Source organism: Oncorhynchus tshawytscha, linkage group LG02 (assembly GCF_018296145.1).
Source record: "Oncorhynchus tshawytscha isolate Ot180627B linkage group LG02, Otsh_v2.0, whole genome shotgun sequence".
NCBI classification, from domain to species: domain Eukaryota; kingdom Metazoa; phylum Chordata; class Actinopteri; order Salmoniformes; family Salmonidae; genus Oncorhynchus; species Oncorhynchus tshawytscha.
The window spans coordinates 11,069,924-11,093,181 of record NC_056430.1 but is presented as its reverse complement, the minus strand read 5'-3'; the positions used below and the strand labels follow the sequence as shown (position 1 = coordinate 11,093,181).

The window sequence follows — 23,258 nt, the reverse complement described above, 5'->3', positions numbered from 1 at the left end:
TTTAATTTAGTATGGGTTAAAACCCCCTGAACTGCTAGTTTTAATTTAGTATGGGTTAAAACCCCCGAACTGCTAGTTTTAATTTAGTATGGGTTAAAACCCCCCTGCTAGTTTAACTGCTAGTTTTAATTTAGTATGGGTTAAAACCCCGAACTGCTAGTTTTAATTTAGAATGGGTTAAAACCCCCGAACTGCTAGTTTTAATTTAGAATGGGTTAAAACCCCGAACTGCTAGTTTTCATTTAGAATGGGTTAAAACCCCGAACTGCTAGTTTTAATTTAGAATGAGTTAAACCCCCTAACTGCTAGTTTTAATTTAGAATGAGTTAAACCCCCTAACTGCTAGTTTTAATTTAGAATGAGTTAAACCCCCTAACTGCTAGTTTTAATTTGGAATGAGTTAAACCCCCTAACTGCTAGTTTTAATTTAGAATTAGTTAAACCCCTAACTGCTAGTTTTAATTTGGAATGAGTTAAACCCCCCTAACTGCTAGTTTTAATTTAGAATTAGTTAAACCCCCCTAACTGCTAGTTTTAATTTAGAAGGAGTTAAACCCCCCTAACTGCTAGTGTGTAATTTAGAATGAGTTTTTAAAAAACTAACTGCTAGTATGTCATTTAGAATGAGTTAAACACCCCTAACTGCTACTGTGTCATTTAGAATGAGTTATACACCCCTAACTGCTACTGTGTCATTTAGAATGGGTTAAACACCCCTAACTGCTACTGTGTCATTTAGAATGAGTTAAACCCCTTAACTGCTACTGTGTCATTTAGAATGAGTTAACCCCCCCTAATTGCTACTGTGTCATTTAGAATGAGTTAAACACCCCTAACTGCTACTGTGTCATTTAGAATGAGTTATACACCCCTAACTGCTACTGTGTCATTTAGAATGGTCTGGGACTCTGGTGTGCTAGCTAACTCCCTCGTGTAATTTTACAATCTTACCACCAGGGGACGCTGCTGCACCCCTGCTTCCCGTGCCCTTGCTACAAACCCAACCAAGCTCTGATGTTTCTATTGGTAAATAAATACTTAAATGAAAAGTGTTGTTGGTAGCCTGAAGTTTTTACTTACGGTCCAGAGCAGGTCCTGGTAGCGTATGAGTAGCCTCATGATGTCAGCAGCCTTCTCAGCATGTCCTTTCTCTTCCCCTGGCCCCCCGTCAGTGAGGCGAGAGGGTGCGGCCTTGTGGAGGAACAGGTTGGGGGCCTTCTCAGCATGTCCTTTCTCCTCCCCTGGCCCCCCGTCAGTGAGGCGGGTGGGTACGGCCTTGTGGAGGAACAGGAACAGGTTGGGGGCCATGATGGTGGACACGGCCCACAGGTTCATACGGTTCCTCCTCTCTCTGGAGACTACCTTGGAAAGAAACTCCAACAGAGCCTGCAGAGAGGAGAAGGAGCCTTTATTGTCTGTTCCCGCAGAAATGTGCTTTAAAAGGAGAGGAGACCTGTTTTACAGTGAGCCCCTCTATCAGTAATACATGTTTTCTCTTCGTAAGATTGAACGATGACGGTGGCTGAAGTGTTTTTCTGACAATGTTATTCTGTGTCATCAACAGAGGGACAAAGGCTCTGAAATGTTGAATCAGACCAGACACCTACAGTCATCCATGATGATGTCATCTTAAAGGCAACCTAGTAATGTGAAAGTATTCAAGTAGTCACGATTATTTATTCCGCATACGTGAACAAGAGCACAAGCTAGTTACATAAGAGCAGAACAACTCATCAAGGTGCTGAGAGTGCCCTCTCATGCCATTACCTCCTACCATACGTGGAGGAGTTAACACATTATATTATATAAGAGATATATGACTCATTAATGCATCACCTACAAGATGTACGTGTGGAGGTTTGAGATGTAATACATTATACAGAAGAAGTGGAGATTTAAAGTGCATCGCTATAGCCATCTGGTTACGTCATGGTCATGGAATCATTTGGAGTCTCACAGAATACCTTGAGTGTGTTTCTGTTGGGTTCAGGCAGTAGGAGGATGAGGAGGTTCAGAACGTGTAGCTTCTGTTTCAGCTCAGGGATGTCTGTAGAGCAGGAGGAAGGGGAAAGACAGAACAGACAACAGGGGTATGAAGGATCAACACACACTCATTTCATTTCCTTTGGCCCAACCATAATCTGATCTGTAGAGATGAATGACTCTGACAGGAAGCTATTAGGTTTCACATTCATCATTAATCTAATGTAAAGAAGACGTGTCTAAAGTTTCATATTCACATCACAAGCTACTTATTACTTTAATCATTCTGTCATTTATTTAATGGCATTAAAACTGTACAGGAAGTGGCATTATTAATAGTATAGCTGTCACAGCCGTTGACTGAAGAGGACCAAGGTGCAGCGTCGTGAGCGTACTTATTCTTTTTATTAGAAAAGACCCCGAACAAAAACAATAAACACTACAAAACAAACCGTGAAGCTAAAGGCTACGTGCCATAAACAAAGTCAACTTCCCACAAAGATAGGTGGGGAAAAAGGGCTGCCTAAGTATGGTTCTCACAACGATAGACAGCTGTCCCTGATTGAGAACCCTACCCGGCCAAAACATAGAAATACAAATAATAGAACAACCACCCCAAATCACACCCTGACCAAACCAAATAGAGACATAAAAAGGATCTCTAAGGTCAGGGCATGACAATAGCAGATTCAGACGAGCAGCTTAAAGGCTATCGTGTTGTTTATCTTCATTAGACCTCTAAGTAGTATGGACATAAAAGATTAGCACCTCGTTCTGCTGCCGATACAGTAAGGAGACCTAGACTTAGATCTGTACGTCATGCATGGCTGTGTGACTGGGCAGTCATAGGAGATGAGTGTGTGTGTGTGTGTGTGTGTGCGTGTGTGTGTGTGTTTTCATTAAACGTGCTATTGATATGGTTGAGTTTAAAGAAGTGTGTAGTAGTAGAGTGACATTTGGTTGAATGCAGACACACACACACACACATGGTAATTTGGGAAACTAGAGCATGGGCAGCTAAATGATCCATGCAATGTTGCTAGGAGACACCAGGGCTGGATGTTACAGATAAATGCTCGAATTTCACCCCTGGCTGGGAGCAAAGAGAGAGAGAGGAGGATGGGGGAGTAGAGAGAGAGAGAGAGAGAGGAGGATAGGGGAGTAGAGAGAGAGAGAGGAGGATGGGGGAGTAGAGAGGGAGAGGAGGATGGGGGAGTAGAGAGAGAGAGAGGAGGATGGGGGAGTAGAGAGAGAGAGAGAGAGAGAGAGAGGAGGATGGGGGAGTAGAGAGAGAGAGAGGGCACCAGAAGTCCTCACAAGGATAGTAAAACAAGGACAAAACAAGGACAATTTGTCGGGACATTTTAGGCTCAGGGGTTAGGTTTAGGGTTAGAAGTTAGGGTTAGGTTTAGGGTTAGGGTTAGGTTTAGAAGTTAGGGTTAGGTTTAGAAGTTAGGGTTAGGTTTAGGGTTAGGGTTAGGGTTAGGGTTAGGTTTAGGGTTAGAAGTTAGGGTTAGGTTTAGGGTTAGAAGTTAGGGTTAGGTTTAGGGTTAGGGTTAGGTTTAGGGTTAGAAGTTAGGGTTAGGTTTAGGGTTAGAAGTTAGGGTTAGGTTTAGGGTTAGGTTTAGGGTTGTTAGTTAGAAGTTAGGGTTAGGTTTACGGTTAGAAGTTAGGGTTAGGTTTAGGGTTAGAAGTTAGGGTTGGGGTTAGGGCTAGGTTTAGGGTTAGAAGTTAGGGTTAGATTTAGGGTTAGAAGTTAGGGTTAGGTTTAGGGTTAGAAGTTAGGGTTAGGGTTCAGTTTAGGGTTAGAAGTTAGGGTTAGGGTTAGGGTTAGAAGTTAGGGTTAGGGTTAGAAGTTAGGGTTAGGTTTAGGGTTAGAAGTTAGGGTTAGGTTTAGGGTTAGATGTTAGGGTTAGAAGTTAGGGTTAGGGTTAGGTTCAGGGTTAGAAGTTAGGTTTAGGGTTAGGTTTAGGGTTAGAAGTTAGGGTTAGGGTTAGGTTAAGTTAGGGTTAGGTTTAGGGTTAGAAGTTAGGGTTAGGGTTAGGTTTAGGGTTAGAAGTTAGGGTTAGGTTTAGGGTTAGAAGTTAGGGTTAGGGTTAGGGTTAGGGTTAGAAGTTAGGGTTAGGGTTAGAAGTTAGGGTTAGGGTTAGGTTTAGGGTTAGAAGTTAGGGTTAGGGTTAGGTTTAGGGTTAGAAGTTAGGGTTAGGGTTAGAAGTTAGGGTTAGGGGTTAGGGTTAGGGTTTAGGGTTAGGTTAGGGTTAGGGTTAGGGTTAGGGTTAGAAGTTAGGGTTAGGGTTAGAAGTTAGGGTTAGGTTTAGGGTTAGAAGTTAGGGTTAGGTTTAGGGTTAGAAGTTAGGGTTAGAAGTTAGGGTTAGGGTTAGGTTCAGAGTTAGAAGTTAGGGTTAGGGTTAGGTTTAGGGTTAGAAGTTAGGGTTAGAAGTTAGGGTTAGGTTTAGGGTTAGAAGTTAGGGTTAGGGTTAGGTTTAGGGTTAGAAGTTAGGGTTAGAAGTTAGGTTTAGGGTTAGAAGTTAGGGTTAGGGTTAGAAGTTAGGGTTAGGGTTAGGTTTAGGGTTAGGGTTAGGGTTAGGGTTAGGGTTAGGGTTAGGTTTAGGGTTAGAAGTTAGGGTTAGAAGTTAGGGTTAGGGTTAGGTTTAGGATTAGAATTTAGGGTATTTAAGCGCCAGTACAGAGACAAAGTAGAATCTCAATTCAACGGCTCAGACACAAGAGGCATGTGGCAGGGTCTACAGTCAATCACGGACTACAGGAAGAAACCCAGCCCAGTCACGGACCAGGATGTCTTGCTCCCAGGCAGACTAAATAACTTTTTTGCCCGCTTTGAGGACAATACAGTGCCACTGACACGGCCTGCAACGAAAACATGCGGTCTCTCTTTCACTGCAGCCGAAGTGAGTAAGACATTTAAACGTGTTAACCCTCGCAAGGCTGCAGGCCCAGACGGCATCCCCAGCCGCGCCCTCAGAGCATGCGCAGACCAGCTGGCCGGTGTGTTTACGGACATATTCAATCAATCCCTATACCAGTCTGCTGTTCCCACATGCTTCAAGAGGGCCACCATTGTTCCTGTTCCCAAGAAAGCTAAGGTAACTGAGCTAAACGACTACCGCCCCGTAGCACTCACATCCGTCATCATGAAGTGCTTTGAGAGACTAGTCAAGGACCATATCACCTCCACCCTACCTGACACCCTTGACCCACTCCAATTTGCTTACCGCCCAAATAGGTCCACAGACGATGCAATCTCAACCACACTGCACACTGCCCTAACCCATCTGGACAAGAGGAATACCTATGTGAGAATGCTGTTCATCGACTACAGCTCGGCATTCAACACCATAGTACCCTCCAAGCTCGTCATCAAGCTCGAGACCCTGGGTCTCGACCCCGCCCTGTGCAACTGGGTACTGGACTTCCTGACGGGCCGCCCCAGGTGGTGAGGGTAGGCAACAACATCTCCTCCCCGCTGATCCTCAACACTGGGGCCCCACAAGGGTGCGTTCTGAGCCCTCTCCTGTACTCCCTGTTCACCCACGACTGCGTGGCCATGCACGCCTCCAACTCAATCATCAAGTTTGCGGACGACACAACAGTGGTAGGCTTGATTACCAACAACGACGAGACGGCCTACAGGGAGGAGGTGAGGGCCTCGGAGTGTGGTGTCAGGAAAATAACCTCACACTCAACGTCAACAAAACTAAGGAGATGATTGTGGACTTCAGGAAACAGCAGAGGGAACACCCCCATCCACATCGATGGAACAGTAGTGGAGAGGGTAGCAAGTTTTAAGTTCCTCGGCATACACATCACAGACAAACTGAATTGGTCCACTCACACAGACAGCATCGTGAGGAAGGCGCAGCAGCGCCTCTTCAACCTCAGGAGGCTGAAGAAATTCGGCTTGTCACCAAAAGCACTCACAAACTTCTACAGATGCACAATCGAGAGCATCCTGGCGGGCTGTATCACCGCCTGGTATGGCAACTGCACCGCCCTCAACCGTAAGGCTCTCCAGAGGGTAGTGAGGTCTGCACAACGCATCACCGGGGGCAAACTACCTGCCCTCCAGGACACCTACACCACCCGATGCTACAGGAAGGCCATAAAGATCATCAAGGACATCAACCACCCGAGCCACTGCCTGTTCACCCCGCTGTCATCCAGAAGGCGAGGTCAGTACAGGTGCATCAAAGCTGGGACCGAGAGACTGAAAAACAGCTTCTATCTCAAGGCCATCAGACTGTTAAACAGCCACCACTAACATTGAGTGGCTACTGCCAACACACTGTCAATGACACTGACTCTACTCCAGCCACTTTAATAATGGGAATTGATGGGAAATGATGTAAATATATCACTAGCCACTTTAAACAATGCTACCTTATATAATGTTACTTACCCTACATTATTCATCTCATATGCATACGTAGATACTGTACTCTATATCATCGACTGCATCCTTATGTAATACATGTATCACTAGCCACTTTAACTATGCCACTTGGTTTACATACTCATCTCATATGTATATACTGTACTCGATATCATCTACTGTATCTTGCCTATGCTGCTCTGTACCATCACTCATTCATATATCCTTCTGTACATATTCCTTATCCCCTTACACTGTGTATAAGACAGTCGTTTTTTTGGAATTGTTAGTTAGATTACTTGTTCGTTATTACTGCATTGTCGGAACTAGAAGCACAAGCATTTCGCTACACTCGCATTAACATCTGCTAACCATGTGTATGTGACAAATAAAATTTGATTTGATTTGATTTTAGGTTTAGAAGTTAGGTTTAGGGTTAGAAGTTAGGGTTAGGGTTAGGATTAGGTTTAGGGTTAGAAGTTAGGGTTAGAAGTTAGGGTTAGGTTTAGGGTTAGAAGTTAGGGTTAGGGTTAGGTTTAGGGTTAGAAGTTAGGTTTAGGGTTAGAAGTTAGGGTTCGGGTTAGGGTTAGAAGTTAGGGTTAGGGTTAGAAGTTAGGGTTAGGGTTGGAAGTTAGGTTTAGGGTTAGAAGTTAGGGTTAGAAGTTAGGTTTAGGGTTAGAAGTTAGGGTTAGGGTTAGAAGTTAGGGTTAGGGTTAGGGTTAGAAGTTAGGTTTAGGGTTAGAAGTTAGGGTTAGGGTTAGGTTTAGAAGTTAGGGTTAGGGTTAGGGTTAGGGTTAGAAGTTAGGGTTAGGGTTAGAAGGTAGGATTAGAAGGTAGGGTTAGGGGTTAGGGTTAGGGTTAGGGTTAGGGTTAGGGTTAGGGTTAGGGTTAGGGGTTAGGGTTAGGGTTAGGGTTAGAAGGTAGGGTTAGGTACAGTGCATTTGGAAAGTATTCAGACCCTTTGACTTTGACCACATTATGTTGCGTTACAGCCTTATTCTAAAATGGATTAAATTGTTTTTCCCCCTCATCAATCTACACACAATACCCCATAATGACAAAGCAAAAACAGGTTTTTATACATTTTTGCAAATGTATAAAGAAATAAAAACGAAAATATCACATTTACATGAGTATTCAGACCCTTTTCTCAGTACTTTGTTGAAGCACCTTTGGCAGCGATTACAGCCATGAGTCTTCTTAGGTATGACACTACAAGCTTGGCACACCTTTATTTGGGGAGTTTCTCCCATTCTTCTCTGCAGATCCTCTCAAGCTCTGTCAAGTTGGATGGGGAGTGTCGCTGCACAGCTATTTTCAGGTCTCTCCAGAGATGTTCGATCGGGTTCAAGTCCGGGCTCTGGCTGGGCCACTCAAGGACATTCAGAGACTTGTCCCGAAGGCACTCCTTCGTTGTCTTGGCTGTGTGCTTAGGGTCATTATCCTGTTGGAAGGTGAACCTGTGCCCCAGTCTGAGGTCCTGATCGCTCTGGAGCAGGTTTTCATCAAGGATCGCTCTGTACTTTTCTCCGTTCATCTTTCCCTCGATCCTGACTAGTCTCCCAGTCGCTGCCGCTGAAAAACATCCCCAGAGCATGATGCTGCCACCACCATGCTTCACCATAGGGATGGTGGCAGGTTTCCTCCAGGTGTGATGCTTGGAATTCAGGCCAAAGAGTTCAATCTTGGTTTCATCAGACCAGAGAATCTTGTTTCTCATTGTTTGAGTCCTTTAAGTGCATTTTGGCAAACTCTAAGCAGGCTTTTATGTGCCTTTTACTGAAGAGTGGCTTCTGTCTGGCCACTCTACCATAAAGGCCTGATTGGTGGAGTACTGCAGAGATTGTTGTCCTTCTGGAAAGTCCCATCTCCCATCTCCACGGAGGAACTCTGGAGTTCTTTCAGAGTGACCATCTGGTTCTTGGTTACCCCGTCTGACCAAGGACATTCTCCCCCGATTGCTCAGTTTGGCCATGTGGCCAGCTCTAGGAAGAGTCTTGGTGGTTCCATACTTCTTCCATTTAAGAATGATGGAGGCTACTGTGTTCTTGGGGACCTTCAGTGCTGCAGTCATTTTTTGGTACCCTTCCCCAGATCTGTGCCTAGACACAATCCTGTCTTGGAGTTCTATGGACAATTCTTTCCACCTCATGGCTTGGTTGTTGCTCTGACATGCACTGTTAATTGTAGGACCTTATATAGACAGGTGTGTGCCTTTCCAAATCATGTCCAATCAATTGAATTTAACACAGGTGGACTCCAAGTTGTCGAATCATTTCAAGGATGGTCAATGGAAATAGGATTCACCTGAGCTCAAGTTTGAGTCTCATAGTAAAGGGTCTGAATACTTGAATAAGGTATTCATTTTCTTTAATTTGAATACATTTGCGAAAATGTCTAAAAACCTATTTTCCCTTTGTCATTATGGGGTATTGTGTGTAGATTGTTGAGGGAAACATGTTTTTTAATCATTTTAGAATCAGGCTGTAACGTAACAACATGTGGACAAAGTCAACGGGTCTGAATACTTTCAGAATGCACTGTATAGATTAGGGGTTAAGGGTTACGGTTAGGGGTTAAGGTTAGGGGTTAAGGTTAGTGGTTAAGGTTAGGGATTAAGGTTTGGGGTTAAGGTTAGGGGTTAAGGATTACGGTTAGGGGTTAAGGTTAGGGGTTAAGGTTTGGGGTTAAGGTTAGGGGTTAAGGTTAGGGGTTAAGGTTAGGGGTTAAGGTTTACGGTTAGGGGTTAAGGTTAGGGGTTAAGGTTTACGGTTAGGGGTTAAGGTTAGGGGTTAAGGTTAGGGGTTAAGGTTAGCGGTTAAGGTTAGGGGTTAAGGTTAGGGGTTAAGGTTTGGGGTTAAGGTTAGGGGTTAAGGTTAGGGTTAAGGTTTACGGTTAGGGGTTAAGGTTAGGGGTTAAGGTTAGGGGTTAAGGTTTACGGTTAGGGGTTAAGGTTAGGGGTTAAGGTTTACGCTCAGGGGTTAAGGTTAGGGGTTAAGGTTTACGGTTAGGGGTTAAGGTTAGGGGTTAAGGTTTACGGTTAGGGGTTAAGGTTAGGGGTTAAGGTTAGGGGTTAAGGTTTACGCTTAGGGGTTAAGGTTAGGGGTTAAGGTTAGGGGTTAAGGTTTACGGTTAGGGGTTAAGGTTAGGGGTTAAGGTTTACGGTTAGGGGTTTACGGTTAGGGGTTAAGGTTAGGGGTTAAGGTTTACGGCTAGGGGTTAAGGTTAGGGGTTAAGGTTTATGGTTAGGGGTTAAGGTTAGGGGTTAAGGTTTACGGTTAGGGGTTAAGGTTAGGGGTTAAGGTTTACGGTTAGGGGTTAAGGTTAGGGGTTAAGGTTTACGGTTAGGGGTTAAGGTTAGGGGTTAAGGTTTACGGTTAGGGGTTAAGGTTAGGGGTTAAGGTTTACGCTTAGGGGTTAAGGTTAGGGTTAAGGTTTTACGGTTAGGGTTAAGGTTAGGGGTTAAGGTTTACGGTTAGGGGTTAAGGTTAGGGGTTAAGGTTTACGGGGTTAATTAGGTTAGGGGTTAAGGTTTACGGTTAGGGGTTAAGGTTAGGGGTTAAGGTTTACGGTTAGGGGTTAAGGTTAGGGTTAAGGTTTACGGTTAGGGGTTAAGGTTGGGGGTTAAGGTTTACGGTTAGGGGTTAAGGTTAGGGGTTAAGGTTAGGGGTTAAGGTTTACGGTTAGGGGTTAAGGTTAGGGGTTAAGGTTTACGCTTAGGGGTTAAGGTTAGGGGTTAAGGTTTACGGTTAGGGGTTAAGGTTAGGGGTTAAGGTTAGGGGTTAAGGTTTACGGTTAGGGGTTAAGGTTAGTGGTTAAGGTTTACGGATAGGGGTTAAGGTTAGGGGTTTACGGTTAGGGGTTAAGGTTTACGGTTAGGGGTTAAGGTTAGGGGTTAAGGTTAGGGGTTAAGGTTAGGGGTTAAGGTTAGAGGTTAAGGTTTACGGTTAGGGGTTAAGGTTAGGGATTAAGGTTTACGGTTAGGGGTTAAGGTTAGGGGTTAAGGTTTACGGTTAGGGGTTAAGGTTAGGGTTAGGAGTTAAGGTTAGGGGTTAGGGGGTTAAGGTTAGGGTTAGGGGTTATGGTTAGGGGTTAAGTTTAGGGTTAGGGGTTAAGGTTAGGGTTAGGGGTCAAGGTTAGGGGTTACGGTTAGGTTTAGGGGTTAGGTTTAGGGTTAGGGTTAGGAGTTAGGGTTAGGGTTAGGGGTTAGGAGTTAGGGTTAGGGTTAGGGTTAGGTTTAGGGGTTAGGGGGTTAGGAGTTAGGGTTAGGGTTAGGTTTAGGGTTAGGGGGTTAGGAGTTAGGGTTAGGGTTATGGTTAGGTTTAGGGGTTAAGGTTAGGGTTAGGAGTTAAGATTAGGGGTTAGGGGTTAAGGTTAGGGTTAGGGGTTAGGGGTTAAGGTTAGGGGTTAAGGTTAGGGGTTAAGGTTAGGGGTTAAGGTTTACGGTTAGGGGTTAAGGTTAGGGGTTAAGGTTTACGGTTAGGGGTTAAGGTTAGGGGTTAAGGTTAGGGGTTAAGGTTTACGGTTAGGGGTTTACGGTTAGGGGTTACGGTTAGGGGTTACGGTTAGGGGTTAAGGTTAGGGTTAGGAGTTAAGGTTAGGGGTTAAGGTTAGGGTTAGGGGTTAAGGTTAAGGGTTAGGGGTTAGGTTAGGGTTAGGGGTTAAGGTTAGGGGTTAGGTTAGGTTAGGGGTTAAGGTTAGGGGTTAAGGTTAGGTTAGGAGTTAAGGTTAGGGGTTAGGGTTAGGTTAGGGTTAATTTTAGGGGTTAAGGTTAGGGGTTAAGGTTTACGGTTAGGGGTTTAGGTTAGGGGTTAAGGTTTACGGTTAGGGGTTAAGGTTTTACGGTTAGGGGTTAAGGTTAGGGGTTAGGGTTAAGGTTAGGGTTAGGGGTTACGGGTTAGGGGTTAAGGTTAGGGGTTAAGGGTTAAGGTTAGGGGTTAAGGTTGGGGTTAGGGGTTAAGGTTAGGGGTTAAGGTTAGGGTTAGGAGTTAAGGTTAGGGGTTAGGGGTTAATTTTAGGGGTTAAGGTTAGGGTAAGGAGTTAAGGTTAGGGGTTAAGGTTAGGGTTAGGGGTTAAGGTTAGAGGTTAAGGTTAGGGTTAGGAGTTAAGATTAGGGGTTAGGGGTTAAGGTTAGGGTTAGGGGTTAAGGGTTAAGGTTAGGGGTTAAGGTTAGGGTTAGGGGTTAAGGTTAGGGGTTAAGGTTAGGGTTAGGAGTTAAGGTTAGGGGTTAGGGGTTAAGGTTAGGGTTAGGGGTTATGGTTAGGGGTTAAGTTTAGGGTTAGGGGTTATGGTTAGGGTTAGGGGTCAAGGTTAGGGGTTACGGTTAGGGTTTAAGGTTATGGTTAGGGGTTAATATTAGGATTAGAGGTTAAGGTTAGGGTTAGGGGTTAAGGTTAGGGTTAGGGGTTAAGGTTAGGGATTACGGTTAGGGGTTAAGGTTAGGGTTAGGCATTATGGTTAGGTTTAAGGGTTAGGGTTAGGGTTAAGTTTAGGGGTTAGGGTTAGGGTTAGGTTTAGGGGTTAGGGGTTAGGAGTTAGGGTTAGGGTTAGGGTTAGGGTTAGGGTTAGGGTTAGGGGTTAGGGGTTAGGAGGAGTTAGGGTTAGGGTTAGGTTTAGGGGTTAGGGGTTAGGAGTTAGGGTTAGGGTTAGGTTTAGGGGTTAGGGGTTAGGAGTTAGGGTTAGGGTTATGGTTAGGTTTAGGGGTTAAGGTTAGGGTTAGGAGTTAAGATTAGGGGTTAGGGGTTAGGGTTAAGGTTAGGGTTAGGGAGTTATGTTAGGGGTTAAGGTTAGGGGTTAAGGTTAGGGTTAGGAGTTAGGTTAGGGGTTAGGGTTTTAAGGTTAGGGGTTAGGGTTATGGTTAGGGTTAATTTAGGGTTAGGGGTTAAGGTTAGGGTTAGGGGTCAAGGTTAGGGTTTAAGGTTAAGGTTAGGGATTATGGTTAGGGGTTAATATTAGGGTTAGGCATTAGGTTAAGGTTAGGGTTAGGGGTTTAAGGTTAGGGTTAGGCATTATGGTTAGGTTTAGGGTTAGGGTTAGGGTTAGGGGTTAGTTAGGGTTAGGGTTAGGGTTAGGTTAGGGGTTAGGGGTTAGGAGTTAGGGTTAGGTTTTTAGGGGTTAGGAGTTAGGGGGTTAGGGGTTAGGTTTAGGGGTTAGGGGTTAGGAGTTAGGGTTAGGGGTTGTGAGTTAGGGTTAGGGTTAGGGTTAGGGTTAGGGTTAGGGTTAGGTTTAGGGTTAGGAGTTAGGGTTAGGGTTAGGTTTAGGGTTAGGGTTAGGAGTTAGGGTTAGGTTAGGGTTAGGGGTTAGGGTTAGGGTTAGGGTTTAGGGGTTAGGGGTTAGGAGTTAGGGTTAGGGGTTAGGGGTTAGGGTTAGGTTTAGGGTTAGGGTTAGGGGTTAGGGGTTAGGTTAGGGTTAGGGTTAGGGTTAGGTTTAGGGTTAGGGTTAGGTTTAGGGGTTAGGAGTTAGGGTTAGGGTTAGGGTTAGGGTTAGGGTTAGGGTTAGGGTTAGGGGTTAGGGTTAGGGTTAGGGTTAGGGTTAGGGTTAGGGTTTAGGGAATAAATTGTTTGCTCCCCACAAGGATAGTAAAACTAAACTGTGTGTGTGTGTGTGTGTGTGTGTGTGTGTGTGTGTGTGTGTGTGTGTGTGTGTGTGTGTGTGTGTGTGTGTGTGTGTGTGTGTGTGTGTGTGTGTGTGTGTGTGTGTGTGTGTGTGTGTGTGTGTGTGTGTGTGTGTGAAAATGACTTAGATACATAATGATAACTGACTCAGACTAAGGAATGATTATATACACTCAGACTAAGTAATGACTATATACACTCAGACTAAATAATGATTATAATGACTATATACACTCAGACTAAGTAATGATTATATACACTCAGACTAAGTAATGACTATATACACTCAGACTAAGTAATGACTATATACACTCAGACTAAGTAATGACTATATACACTCAGACTAAGTAATGACTATATACACTCAGACTAAGTAATGACTATATACACTCAGACTAAGTAATGACTATATACACTCAGACTAAGTAATGATTATATACACTCAGACTAAGTAATGATTATATACACTCAGACTAAGTAATGACTATATACACTCAGACTAAGTAATGACTATATACACTCAGACTAAATAATGACTATATACACTCAGACTAAGTAATGACTATATACACTCAGACTAAGTAATGATTATATACACTCAGACTAAGTAATGACTATATACACTCAGACTAAGTAATGACTATATACACTCAGACTAAATAATGACTATATACACTCAGACTAAGTAATGACTATATACACTCAGACTAAGGAATGATTATATACACTCAGACTAAGGAATGACTATATACACTCAGACCAAGTAATGACTATATACACTCAGACTAAATAATGACTATATATACTCTCCTGACATATTTATATTTGGACAGTGAAGCTAAAACTTTTAATGTGGCTCTATACTTTGAGATCAAATTTGTATTTATATGACAGTACACAATGTCACCTTTTATTTGAGGGTATTTTCATTCGTATCTGTTATACCATTTAGAAATGAAAGCACTTTATGTATCTAGTCCCCCCATTTGAAGGAGTCATAAGTATTTGTAAAAATGTGTTGACTACATCAAGCTTGTGACTCTACAAACTTGTTGGATGCATTTTCAGTTTGTTTTGGTTGTGTTTCAGATTCTGTTGTGCCCAAAATCAATTATAAATCATCTATTGTGTCATTTTGGAGTCACTTTTATTGTAAATAAGAATATAATATGTTTCTAAACACTTCTACATTAATGTGGATGCTACCATGGTTACTGATAATCCTGAATGAATCGTGAATAATAATGAGTGAGAAATGTACAGATGCACAAAGATCATATCCCCAAAACATACTGAACTCACAGTTAGCATGTGAGGTTAGCATGTATTCGGGGTATGATTTTTATGCCTCTGTAACTTTCTCACTCATCATTATTCATGATTCATTCATGGTTATCCATAATTCTATTCTTATTTACAATAAAAGTGACTCCAGAATGACAAAAAGTATTGACCATTCATTTCTATTGAGCACAACATAATCCGAAACACAACCAAAACAACTGCAAATGCATCCAACAAGTTTGCAGAATCACAAGCTTGATGTAGTCATTGCGTACTAGGAATGTGGGACCAAATACTAAACGTTTGACAAAATGACACCTTCGAATGGGGGGGACTAGATACATAAAGTGCTTTAATTTCTAAACAGTAAATCAGATACTTATGAAAACACACACAATAAAAGGTGCCATTCTACACTGTCACCTCATATAAAACATTTGATCTCATATCCAAAACGCTGGACTATAGAGACACATTAAAGGTTTTATCTTCGCGGGTAAATAAATAGATAGGGGATTGTCTGTGTGCAGACTCACCCCTGGTAGCACTGAAGGTGTTGAGGTGCTCCGCGGTGAGAAGTGGAGATGGTAGTTCTCTGATAAACTTCTTTAACAGGGCAGCAACATCGTTAGGACTGACCTCGTCCCAGATGAACCCTCCAGAGTAGAAGTTCTGTTCCAGGTCCTGCTGCAGCTTCTGACCACAGGGAGAAACAGACAACATTGTTGAACAGTGTACAGGTATCTTTCTTTCATGACTGTATGGTGTTTGTACCCTGCACATGCAACTTATTGGATGTGCATATTCTATTTTCTAATTAGAAACAAGAGATTGGAAAATATCTCACCTTGATTCTGGACTGAGAGCCTGAAACCCGCAGAATACCCTCTGAGTCAACTCCCCTCTTCTCCAGGAACCACAGCAGCTGTAGAAGATACATACAGATAAGAACAGCAGCAGCAGGACATCATGCTCTTGGTTTTTAAGATAGATACTAGAAGTCGGTATTATGTTTAGCTTACCGCTTGCAGGATGAGAGGAGTGGTAGCAGTGGGTTTGACTTTCTGGTCATTCTCCAACAGGGTGGCCAGGGGAACCCCAAACAGGGCACCCTCTGTGAACGAGAGAGAGAGAGAGAGAGAGAGAGAGAGAGAGAGAGAGAGAGAGAGAGAGAGAGAGAGAGAGAGAGAGAGGAAAGGTTAGTATTGCTGTCAACTCCTGTACTCTTTTCACATCTCCCAGGGCTTGACACATTCGTTTGGCTGCAGAGGCAGGAGGAGCACGAGAGGCCACACACAGTTTGTGTGTGTGTGTGTAAGTTGTGTTAGAGAGTTCACATACCTGGGATCTTCCTCTTGCAGGTCTTGTGTCGTTTGACATCGAGCTCCAGCAGGTCACAGAGTGCTGTCATGTCGATCAGGGCCAGCTGACGTACCTTTTTCATGTCCTGGTTGGACAAGTCCTGGATACGAGTTACACCCAGACGACACTGGGGGCAGATCACCCTCTGTGGGGGGAGGGGGAGGGGAGGGAGAGAGAGAGAGAGAGAGAGAGAGAGAGAGAGAGAGAGAGAGACAGAGACAGAGACTCAGACAGAGAGAGAGAGAGAGAGAGAGAGAGAGAGAGAGAGAGAGAGACAGAGAGAGAGAGAGAGAGAGAGAGAGAGAGAGAGAGAGAGAGAGAGAGAGAGAGACAGAGAGAGAGAGAGAGAGAGAGAGAGAGAGAGGCAGAGAGACAGAGAGAGAGAGAGAGAGAGAGAGAGAGAGAGAGAGAGAGAGAGAGAGAGAGAGCGAGAGAGAGAGAGACAGAGAGAGAGAGAGAGAGAGACAGAGAGAGAGAGAGCGAGAGAGAGATAAAGCCCTTGAATTGAATTGAATTGAGAGAGAGAGACTTAGCAATGGATACATGTCATCTCTATTCCTCCCTCTCTTTCGCTCCCTCCCCCTCCCCTCTCCCCCCTCCCCCTCCCCTCCCCCTCTCCCCCTCCCCACACCCCACTCCCCTCCCCACACCCCACTCCCCCTCCCCTCCCCCTCCCCCTCACATGGATGGGCAGGGGCATTCACAAACAGGGATATAAACAAATTTGTGCCCAACATTTGAGAGAAATAAGCTTTTTGTGCGTATTGAACATTTCTGGGATCTTTTTATTTCAGCTCGTGAAACCAACACTTTACATGTTCCGTTTATATTTTTGTTCAATATAATAATAGAACAGGAATTATCCTAAATTCATTCTCTGCACATACCTACGTAAAACAGTCCTTACATTGTTCCGTACTAAATCCCCCAGTCAGAGTCCCTAACACTGTTATCTAACCTACAGTACAGGGTCCCAGTCTGAGTCCCTAACACTGTTATCTAACCTACAGTACAGGGTCCCAGTCTGAGTCCCTAACACTGTTATCTAACCTGCTGTACAGGGTCCCAGTCTGAGTCCCTAACACTGTTATCTAACCTACAGTACAGGGTCCCAGTCTGAGTCCCTAACACTGTTATCTAACCTGCTGTACAGGGTCCCAGTCTGAGTCCCTAACACTGTTATCTAACCTACAGTACAGGGTCCCAGTCTGAGTCCCTAACACTGTTATCTAACCTGCTGTACAGGGTCCCAGTCTGAGTCCCTAACACTGTTATCTAACCTACTGTACAGGGTCCCAGTCTGAGTCCCTAACACTGTTATCTAACCTACAGTACAGGGTCCCAGTCTGAGTCCCTAACACTGTTATCTAACCTGCTGTACATGGTTTGAGTCTGAGTCCCTAACACTGTTATCTAACCTACAGTACAGGATCCCAGTCTGAGTTGGTGTAGGAGGAGAGTTTTTCTGTTTTAATGCCTAAGATGATGTGTTCCACACATTGCATGTGTACCGAGTGAGAGAGAGAGACTCTTACAGGAAGTGTGCCGTCCTCCTTCCTCTTGCAGCTGTTCTTTATCTGAGGCAGCTTAGCCTGTTTTAACAAGATGGCCGCCTGTTCGCAGTAGGCCACGTCTGTGATGAAAATCTCCTCTTTAGGGGCACCTCCATGCTTCTTCTGCTGGTCCAAGCTGACCTCTGACAAACAAAATCAGGTTGATGTGTTAATGATAGTGTACCTCATAGCAGTCATAACGGTTAGCATAATGTAGGTCTGAGGTAGTAAAACACAATTAAATGTTCGCTCATTAATGCTGACCCCAAAGGTGATCAGGCCGGTACATCACCGGGGCCAAGCTTCCTGCCATCCAGGACCTCTACACCAGGCGGTGTCAGAGGAAGGCCCTAAAAATTGTCAACGACTCCAACCATCCCAGTCATAGACTGTTCTCTCTGCAACTGCACGGCAAGCGGTACCGGAGCACCAAGTCTAGGTCCAAAAGGCTTCCTAACAGCTTCTACCCCCAAGCCATAAGACTCCTGAACATCTAGTCAAATGGATACCCAGACTATTTGCATTGCCCCCCCCCCATCCCCCACCCCCATCCCTCCACGCTGCTGCTACTCTCTGTTATTATCTTTGCTTAACAACTCTACTCTTTAATTACTTGTTATTCTTATCGCTTACTTTTTGGGGGGTATTTTATTAAAACTGCTTTGTTGGTTAAGGGCTTGTAAGTAAGCATGTGACAAATGCAATTGGATTCGATTGGATCTTTAATTAAGTTTATTTCACCTTAGACCAGCTGGTCTGTGGAGTGCGAGTTCAGGATTCATCTGAACCAATCAGAAGAGAGAATGTACACACACACACACACACACACACACACACACACACACACACACACACACACACACACACACACACACACACACACACACACACACACACACACACACACACGGTCAATGTATGTTATACTGTCAGGTACATATGGAATAAAGATGTAGATAGTTGGTACCTTGTAGTGGTGTCTTGTTGATGGTCTCCATACTGTCATCCGGTAGAGATGATTTAGGCTCTGTAGGCTCAGAGTCTTGACACTCTGGTAGAGATGATTTAGGCTCTGTAGGCTCAGAGTCTTGACACTCTGGTAGAGATGATTTAGGCTCTGTAGGCTCAGAGTCTTGACACTCCGGTAGAGATGATTTAGGCTCTGTAGGCTCAGAGTCTTGACACTCCGGTAGAGGTGTCTGAGTGGAGAGAAGAGAAGGAAACATGTCAACTGATCACATTGATTGACAAAGTCCTTTTTAACACCCGCAGTTTGTCGCAAAGTGCTTTTGCAGTAACACATCCTAGAACCCAAAGAGCAAGCAAACATGTCTACCAACAGAGGTAGGACGAGCTCGAGTACAGTAACAGTTAGTCTCTTTACAGTGTCATGTCACTTCATGGTGTCTGATGACTGAATGGAAGCACGGAGAGAAGAATTGTTTTCTAGTGTTAAACAGCTGATAGGATCAGAGAAACACCTATTTTACTCCATCTCGGGAGCTCAGACGACAAAGAATGGCCTTTCCGTGTGATTTCCCTTTATTCTGATAGGTCAACTGTCTTTATAGAACTCCGGCACCAGTGAGAATAGAGGAATGAACACAGTGAAGGCTATTATTTAAACCAAAGGGACTCTGGGAGATGTACTCTGTGTGGACTAGAGTAAACCTGGCATTGGATGTGTACTTGACTCAGCTGGTGTAAAACCATAGAACAAAAGCCTGAAAGCAAACACACAATTGTGTTTTTCTGTATTTGTTTCCTTTCAGCTGCAGGAACAGGAAATCCATCCTGTTATCACAGGAAAAATCATATCTACGGACTGATTGCACCACTAAGAAGAGACAGTATGAAACAATGTGGAAAGGAAAAGGAAATCCTACAGAATGATCCTGACAGAAAGAGACTACTAACAATGTGTCAGTCTGACAGTAAGACAGTACTAACAATGTGTCAGTCTGACAGTAAGAGACTACTAACAATGTGTCAGTCTGACAGTAAGACAGTACTAACAATGTGTCAGTCTGACAGAAAGAGACTACTAACAATGTGTCAGTCTGACAGAAAGAGACTACTAACAATGTGTCAGTCTGACAGAAAGAGACTACTAACAATGTGTCAGTCTGACAGAAAGAGACTACTAACAATGTGTCAGTCTGACAGAAAGAGACTACTAACAGTCTGACAGAAAGAGACTACTAACAATGTGTCAGTCTGACAGAAAGAGACTACTAACAATGTGTCAGTCTGACAGAAAGAGACTACTAACAATGTGTCAGTCTGACAGAAAGAGACTACTAACAATGTGTCAGTCTGACAGAAAGAGACTACTAACAATGTGTCAGTCTGACAGAAAGAGACTACTAACAATGTGTCAGTCTGACAGAAAGAGACTACTAACAATGTGTCAGTCTGACAGAAAGAGACTACTAACAATGTGTCAGTCTGACAGTAAGACAGTACTAACAATGTGTCAGTCTGACAGAAAGAGACTACTAACAATGTGTCAGTCTGACAGAAAGAGACTACTAACAATGTGTCAGTCTGACAGTAAGACAGTACTAACAATGTGTCAGTCTGACAGAAAGAGACTACTAAAAATGTGTCAGTCTGACAGAAAGAGACTACTAACAATGTGTCAGTCTGACAGAAAGAGACTACTAACAATGTGTCAGTCTGACAGAAAGAGACTACTAACAATGTGTCAGTCTGACAGAAAGAGACTACTAACAATGTGTCAGTCTGACAGTAAGACAGTACTAACAATGTGTCAGTCTGACAGTAAGACAGTACTAACAATGTGTCAGTCTGACAGTAAGACAGTACTAACAATGTGTCAGTCTGACAGTAAGACAGTACTAACAATGTGTCAGTCTGACAGTAAGACAGTACTAACAATGTGTCAGTCTGACAGTAAGACAGTACTAACAATGTGTCAGTCTGACAGTAAGACAGTACTAACAATGTGTCAGTCTGACAGTAAGACAGTACTAACAATGTGTCAGTCTGACAGTAAGACAGTACTAACAATGTGTCAGTCTGACAGTAAGACAGTACTAACAATGTGTCAGTCTGACAGAAAGAGACTACTAACAATGTGTCAGTCTGACAGTAAGACAGTACTAACAATGTGTCAGTCTGACAGTAAGACAGTACTAACAATGTGTCAGTCTGACAGTAAGACAGTACTAACAATGTGTCAGTCTGACAGTAAGACAGTACTAACAATGTGTCAGTCTGACAGTAAGACAGTACTAACAATGTGTCAGTCTGACAGTAAGACAGTACTAACAATGTGTCAGTCTGACAGTAAGACAGTACTAACAATGTGTCAGTCTGACAGTAAGACAGTACTAACAATGTGTCAGTCTGACAGAAAGAGACTACTAACAATATGTCAGTCTGACAGTAAGACAGTGCTAACAATGTGTCAGTCTGACAGTAAGACAGTACTAACAATGTGTCAGTCTGACAGAAAGAGACTACTAACAATGTGTCAGTCTGACAGAAAGAGACTACTAACAATGTGTCAGTCTGACAGTAAGACAGTACTAACAATGTGTCAGTCTGACAGAAAGAGACTACTAACAATGTGTCAGTCTGACAGAAAGAGACTACTAACAATGTGTCAGTCTGACAGTAAGACAGTACTAACAATGTGTCAGTCTGACAGAAAGAGACTACTAACAATGTGTCAGTCTGACAGAAAGAAACTACTAACAATGTGTCAGTCTGACAGAAAGAGACTACTAACAATGTGTCAGTCTGACAGAAAGAGACTACTAACAATGTGTCAGTCTGACAGAAAGAGACTACTAACAATGTGTCAGTCTGACAGAAAGAGACTACTAACAATGTGTCAGTCTGACAGTAAGACAGTACTAACAATGTGTCAGTCTGACAGAAAGAGACTACTAACAATGTGTCAGTCTGACAGAAAGAGACTACTAACATTGTGTCAGCGGTCAGTGGGACAGTCTGACAGTCTGACAGTAAGACAGTATTAACATTGTGTCAGCAGTCAGTCTGACAGTAAGACAGTATTAACATTGTGTCAGCAGTCAGTCTGACAGTAAGACAGTACTAACAATGTGTCAGTCTGACAGAAAGAGACTACTAACAATGAGTCAGTCTGACAGAAAGAGACTACTAACAATGTGTCAGTCTGACAGAAAGAGACTACTAACAATGTGTCAGTCTGACAGAAAGAGACTACTAACAATGTGTCAGTCTGACAGAAAGAGACTACTAACAATGTGTCAGTCTGACAGTAAGACAGTACTAACAATGTGTCAGTCTGACAGTAAGACAGTACTAACAATGTGTCAGTCTGACAGTAAGACAGTACTAACAATGTGTCAGTCTGACAGTAAGACAGTACTAACAATGTGTCAGTCTGACAGTAAGACAGTACTAACATTGTGTCAGCGGTCAGTGGGACAGTCTGACAGTCTGACAGTAAGACAGTATTAACATTGTGTCAGCAGTCAGTCTGACAGTAAGACAGTACTAACAATGTGTCAGTCTGACAGTAAGACAGTACTAACAATGTGTCAGTCTGACAGTAAGACAGTACTAACAATGTGAGAGTTAACATTGTGTCAGCAGTCAGTCTGACAGTAAGACAGTACTAACATTGTGTCAGCAGTCAGTCTGACAGTAAGACAGTACTAACATTGTGTCAGCAGTCAGTCTGACAGTAAGACAGTACTAACATTGTGTCAGCAGTCAGTCTGACAGTAAGACAGCACTAACATTGTGTCAGCAGTCAGTCTGACAGTAAGACAGTACTAACATTGTGTCAGCGGTCAGTCTGACAGTAAGACAGTACTAACATTGTGTCAGCAGTCAGTCTGACAGTAAGACAGTACTAACATTGTGTCAGCAGTCAGTCTGACAGTAAGACAGTACTAACATTGTGTCAGCAGTCAGTCTGACAGTAAGACAGTACTAACATTGTGTCAGCAGTCAGTCTGACAGTAAGACAGCACTAACATTGTGTCAGCAGTCAGTCTGACCTGAGCAATAGAGGATGCTGATGAGCTGAAGACGTCCCTGACGTCACGTGGTGGGTGTTTGCTCCTCTTCCTCAGGGACAGTGTGTAGGAGTCCAGTCTCCTCTGGACGGCAGCGGCCTGCGTACGGGTCAGAGTGGACAGCAGTATGGCCTGGTCAACATCCTGGTCCTCAGTGTCCCTGTCTCTGTCTGGTTTCTGCTGCCTGATCAGAGTGGAGAGACCGGCATCCTGCAGCCATCGCTCCTCCTGCTCCCCCTCTGGATCAACAATACAACTATTAAATAAACCCTTATTAGTCATGACATAATAGCTTCATCACAGAGCCTGTACAGAGTTCTCCCCAGGATATTTGACCAAGGTGCTGCTGATGAGTCATTCTAGGGGGAGGGCTGGGAGATTTAACACCTTCAAGAATAACCAATAAACTAGCAGACACTGTGATTGAATTAATACATTTAAATGAATTCATATTTAAATATTTTCCTATTTTTCCTAGAATTATCCTGGTAATTTCATTTTTCAATGGTCAACATAACGTGGACCATAGTTATGAGGGCCAGACAAGAGCAATTCCTGTAATTCACAGTGTGTGTGTGTGTGTGTGTGTGTGTGTGTGTGTGTGTGTGTGTGTGTGTGTGTGTGTGTGTGTGTGTGTGTGTGTGTGTGTGTGTGTGTGTGTGTGTGTGTGTGTGTGTGTGTGTGTGAAAAATATATATACTGTACATACAGTAACAGTCAAATGTTTGGACACACCTACTCATTCAAGGGGTTTTATTCATTTGATTTGTTTAACACTTTTTTGGTTACTACTTGATTCCATATGTGTAATTTCATAGTTTTAATGTCTTCACTATTATTCTACATGGTAGAAAATAGTAAAAATAAAGAAAAACCCTTGAATGAGTAGGTGTGTCCAAACTTTTAAATGGTACTGTATATTTGATTTATTTTACATAGTGGCGCAGCTCAGTCTACAAGGTGGGGCAGTGCAGCTCAGTCTACAAGGTGGGGAGGTGCAGCTCAGTCTACAAGGTGGGGAGGTGCAGCTCAG

At 43.5% G+C, this 23,258-nt stretch overlaps 1 protein-coding gene across 2 annotated transcripts in view; it reads right to left on the bottom strand.

Annotated features, from left to right (window-relative positions):
- LOC112263172 (rho GTPase-activating protein 40) overlaps nucleotides 1–23,258 on the bottom strand; it is a 48,134-nt gene that overhangs the window by 14,636 nt on the left and 10,240 nt on the right. For both annotated transcript variants that reach the window (XM_042330176.1, XM_042330175.1), the window contains exons 3-11: nucleotides 22,208–22,464; nucleotides 18,154–18,385; nucleotides 17,169–17,329; nucleotides 15,613–15,778; nucleotides 15,294–15,385; nucleotides 15,119–15,196; nucleotides 14,808–14,967; nucleotides 1,965–2,047; nucleotides 1,081–1,386 (exon numbers count right to left, since the gene is read on the bottom strand). In XM_042330176.1, the coding sequence (XP_042186110.1) occupies nucleotides 1,081–1,386; nucleotides 1,965–2,047; nucleotides 14,808–14,967; nucleotides 15,119–15,196; nucleotides 15,294–15,385; nucleotides 15,613–15,778; nucleotides 17,169–17,329; nucleotides 18,154–18,385; nucleotides 22,208–22,464 (1,535 nt within the window). The remainder of the gene's footprint in view (nucleotides 1–1,080; nucleotides 1,387–1,964; nucleotides 2,048–14,807; nucleotides 14,968–15,118; nucleotides 15,197–15,293; nucleotides 15,386–15,612; nucleotides 15,779–17,168; nucleotides 17,330–18,153; nucleotides 18,386–22,207; nucleotides 22,465–23,258) is intronic.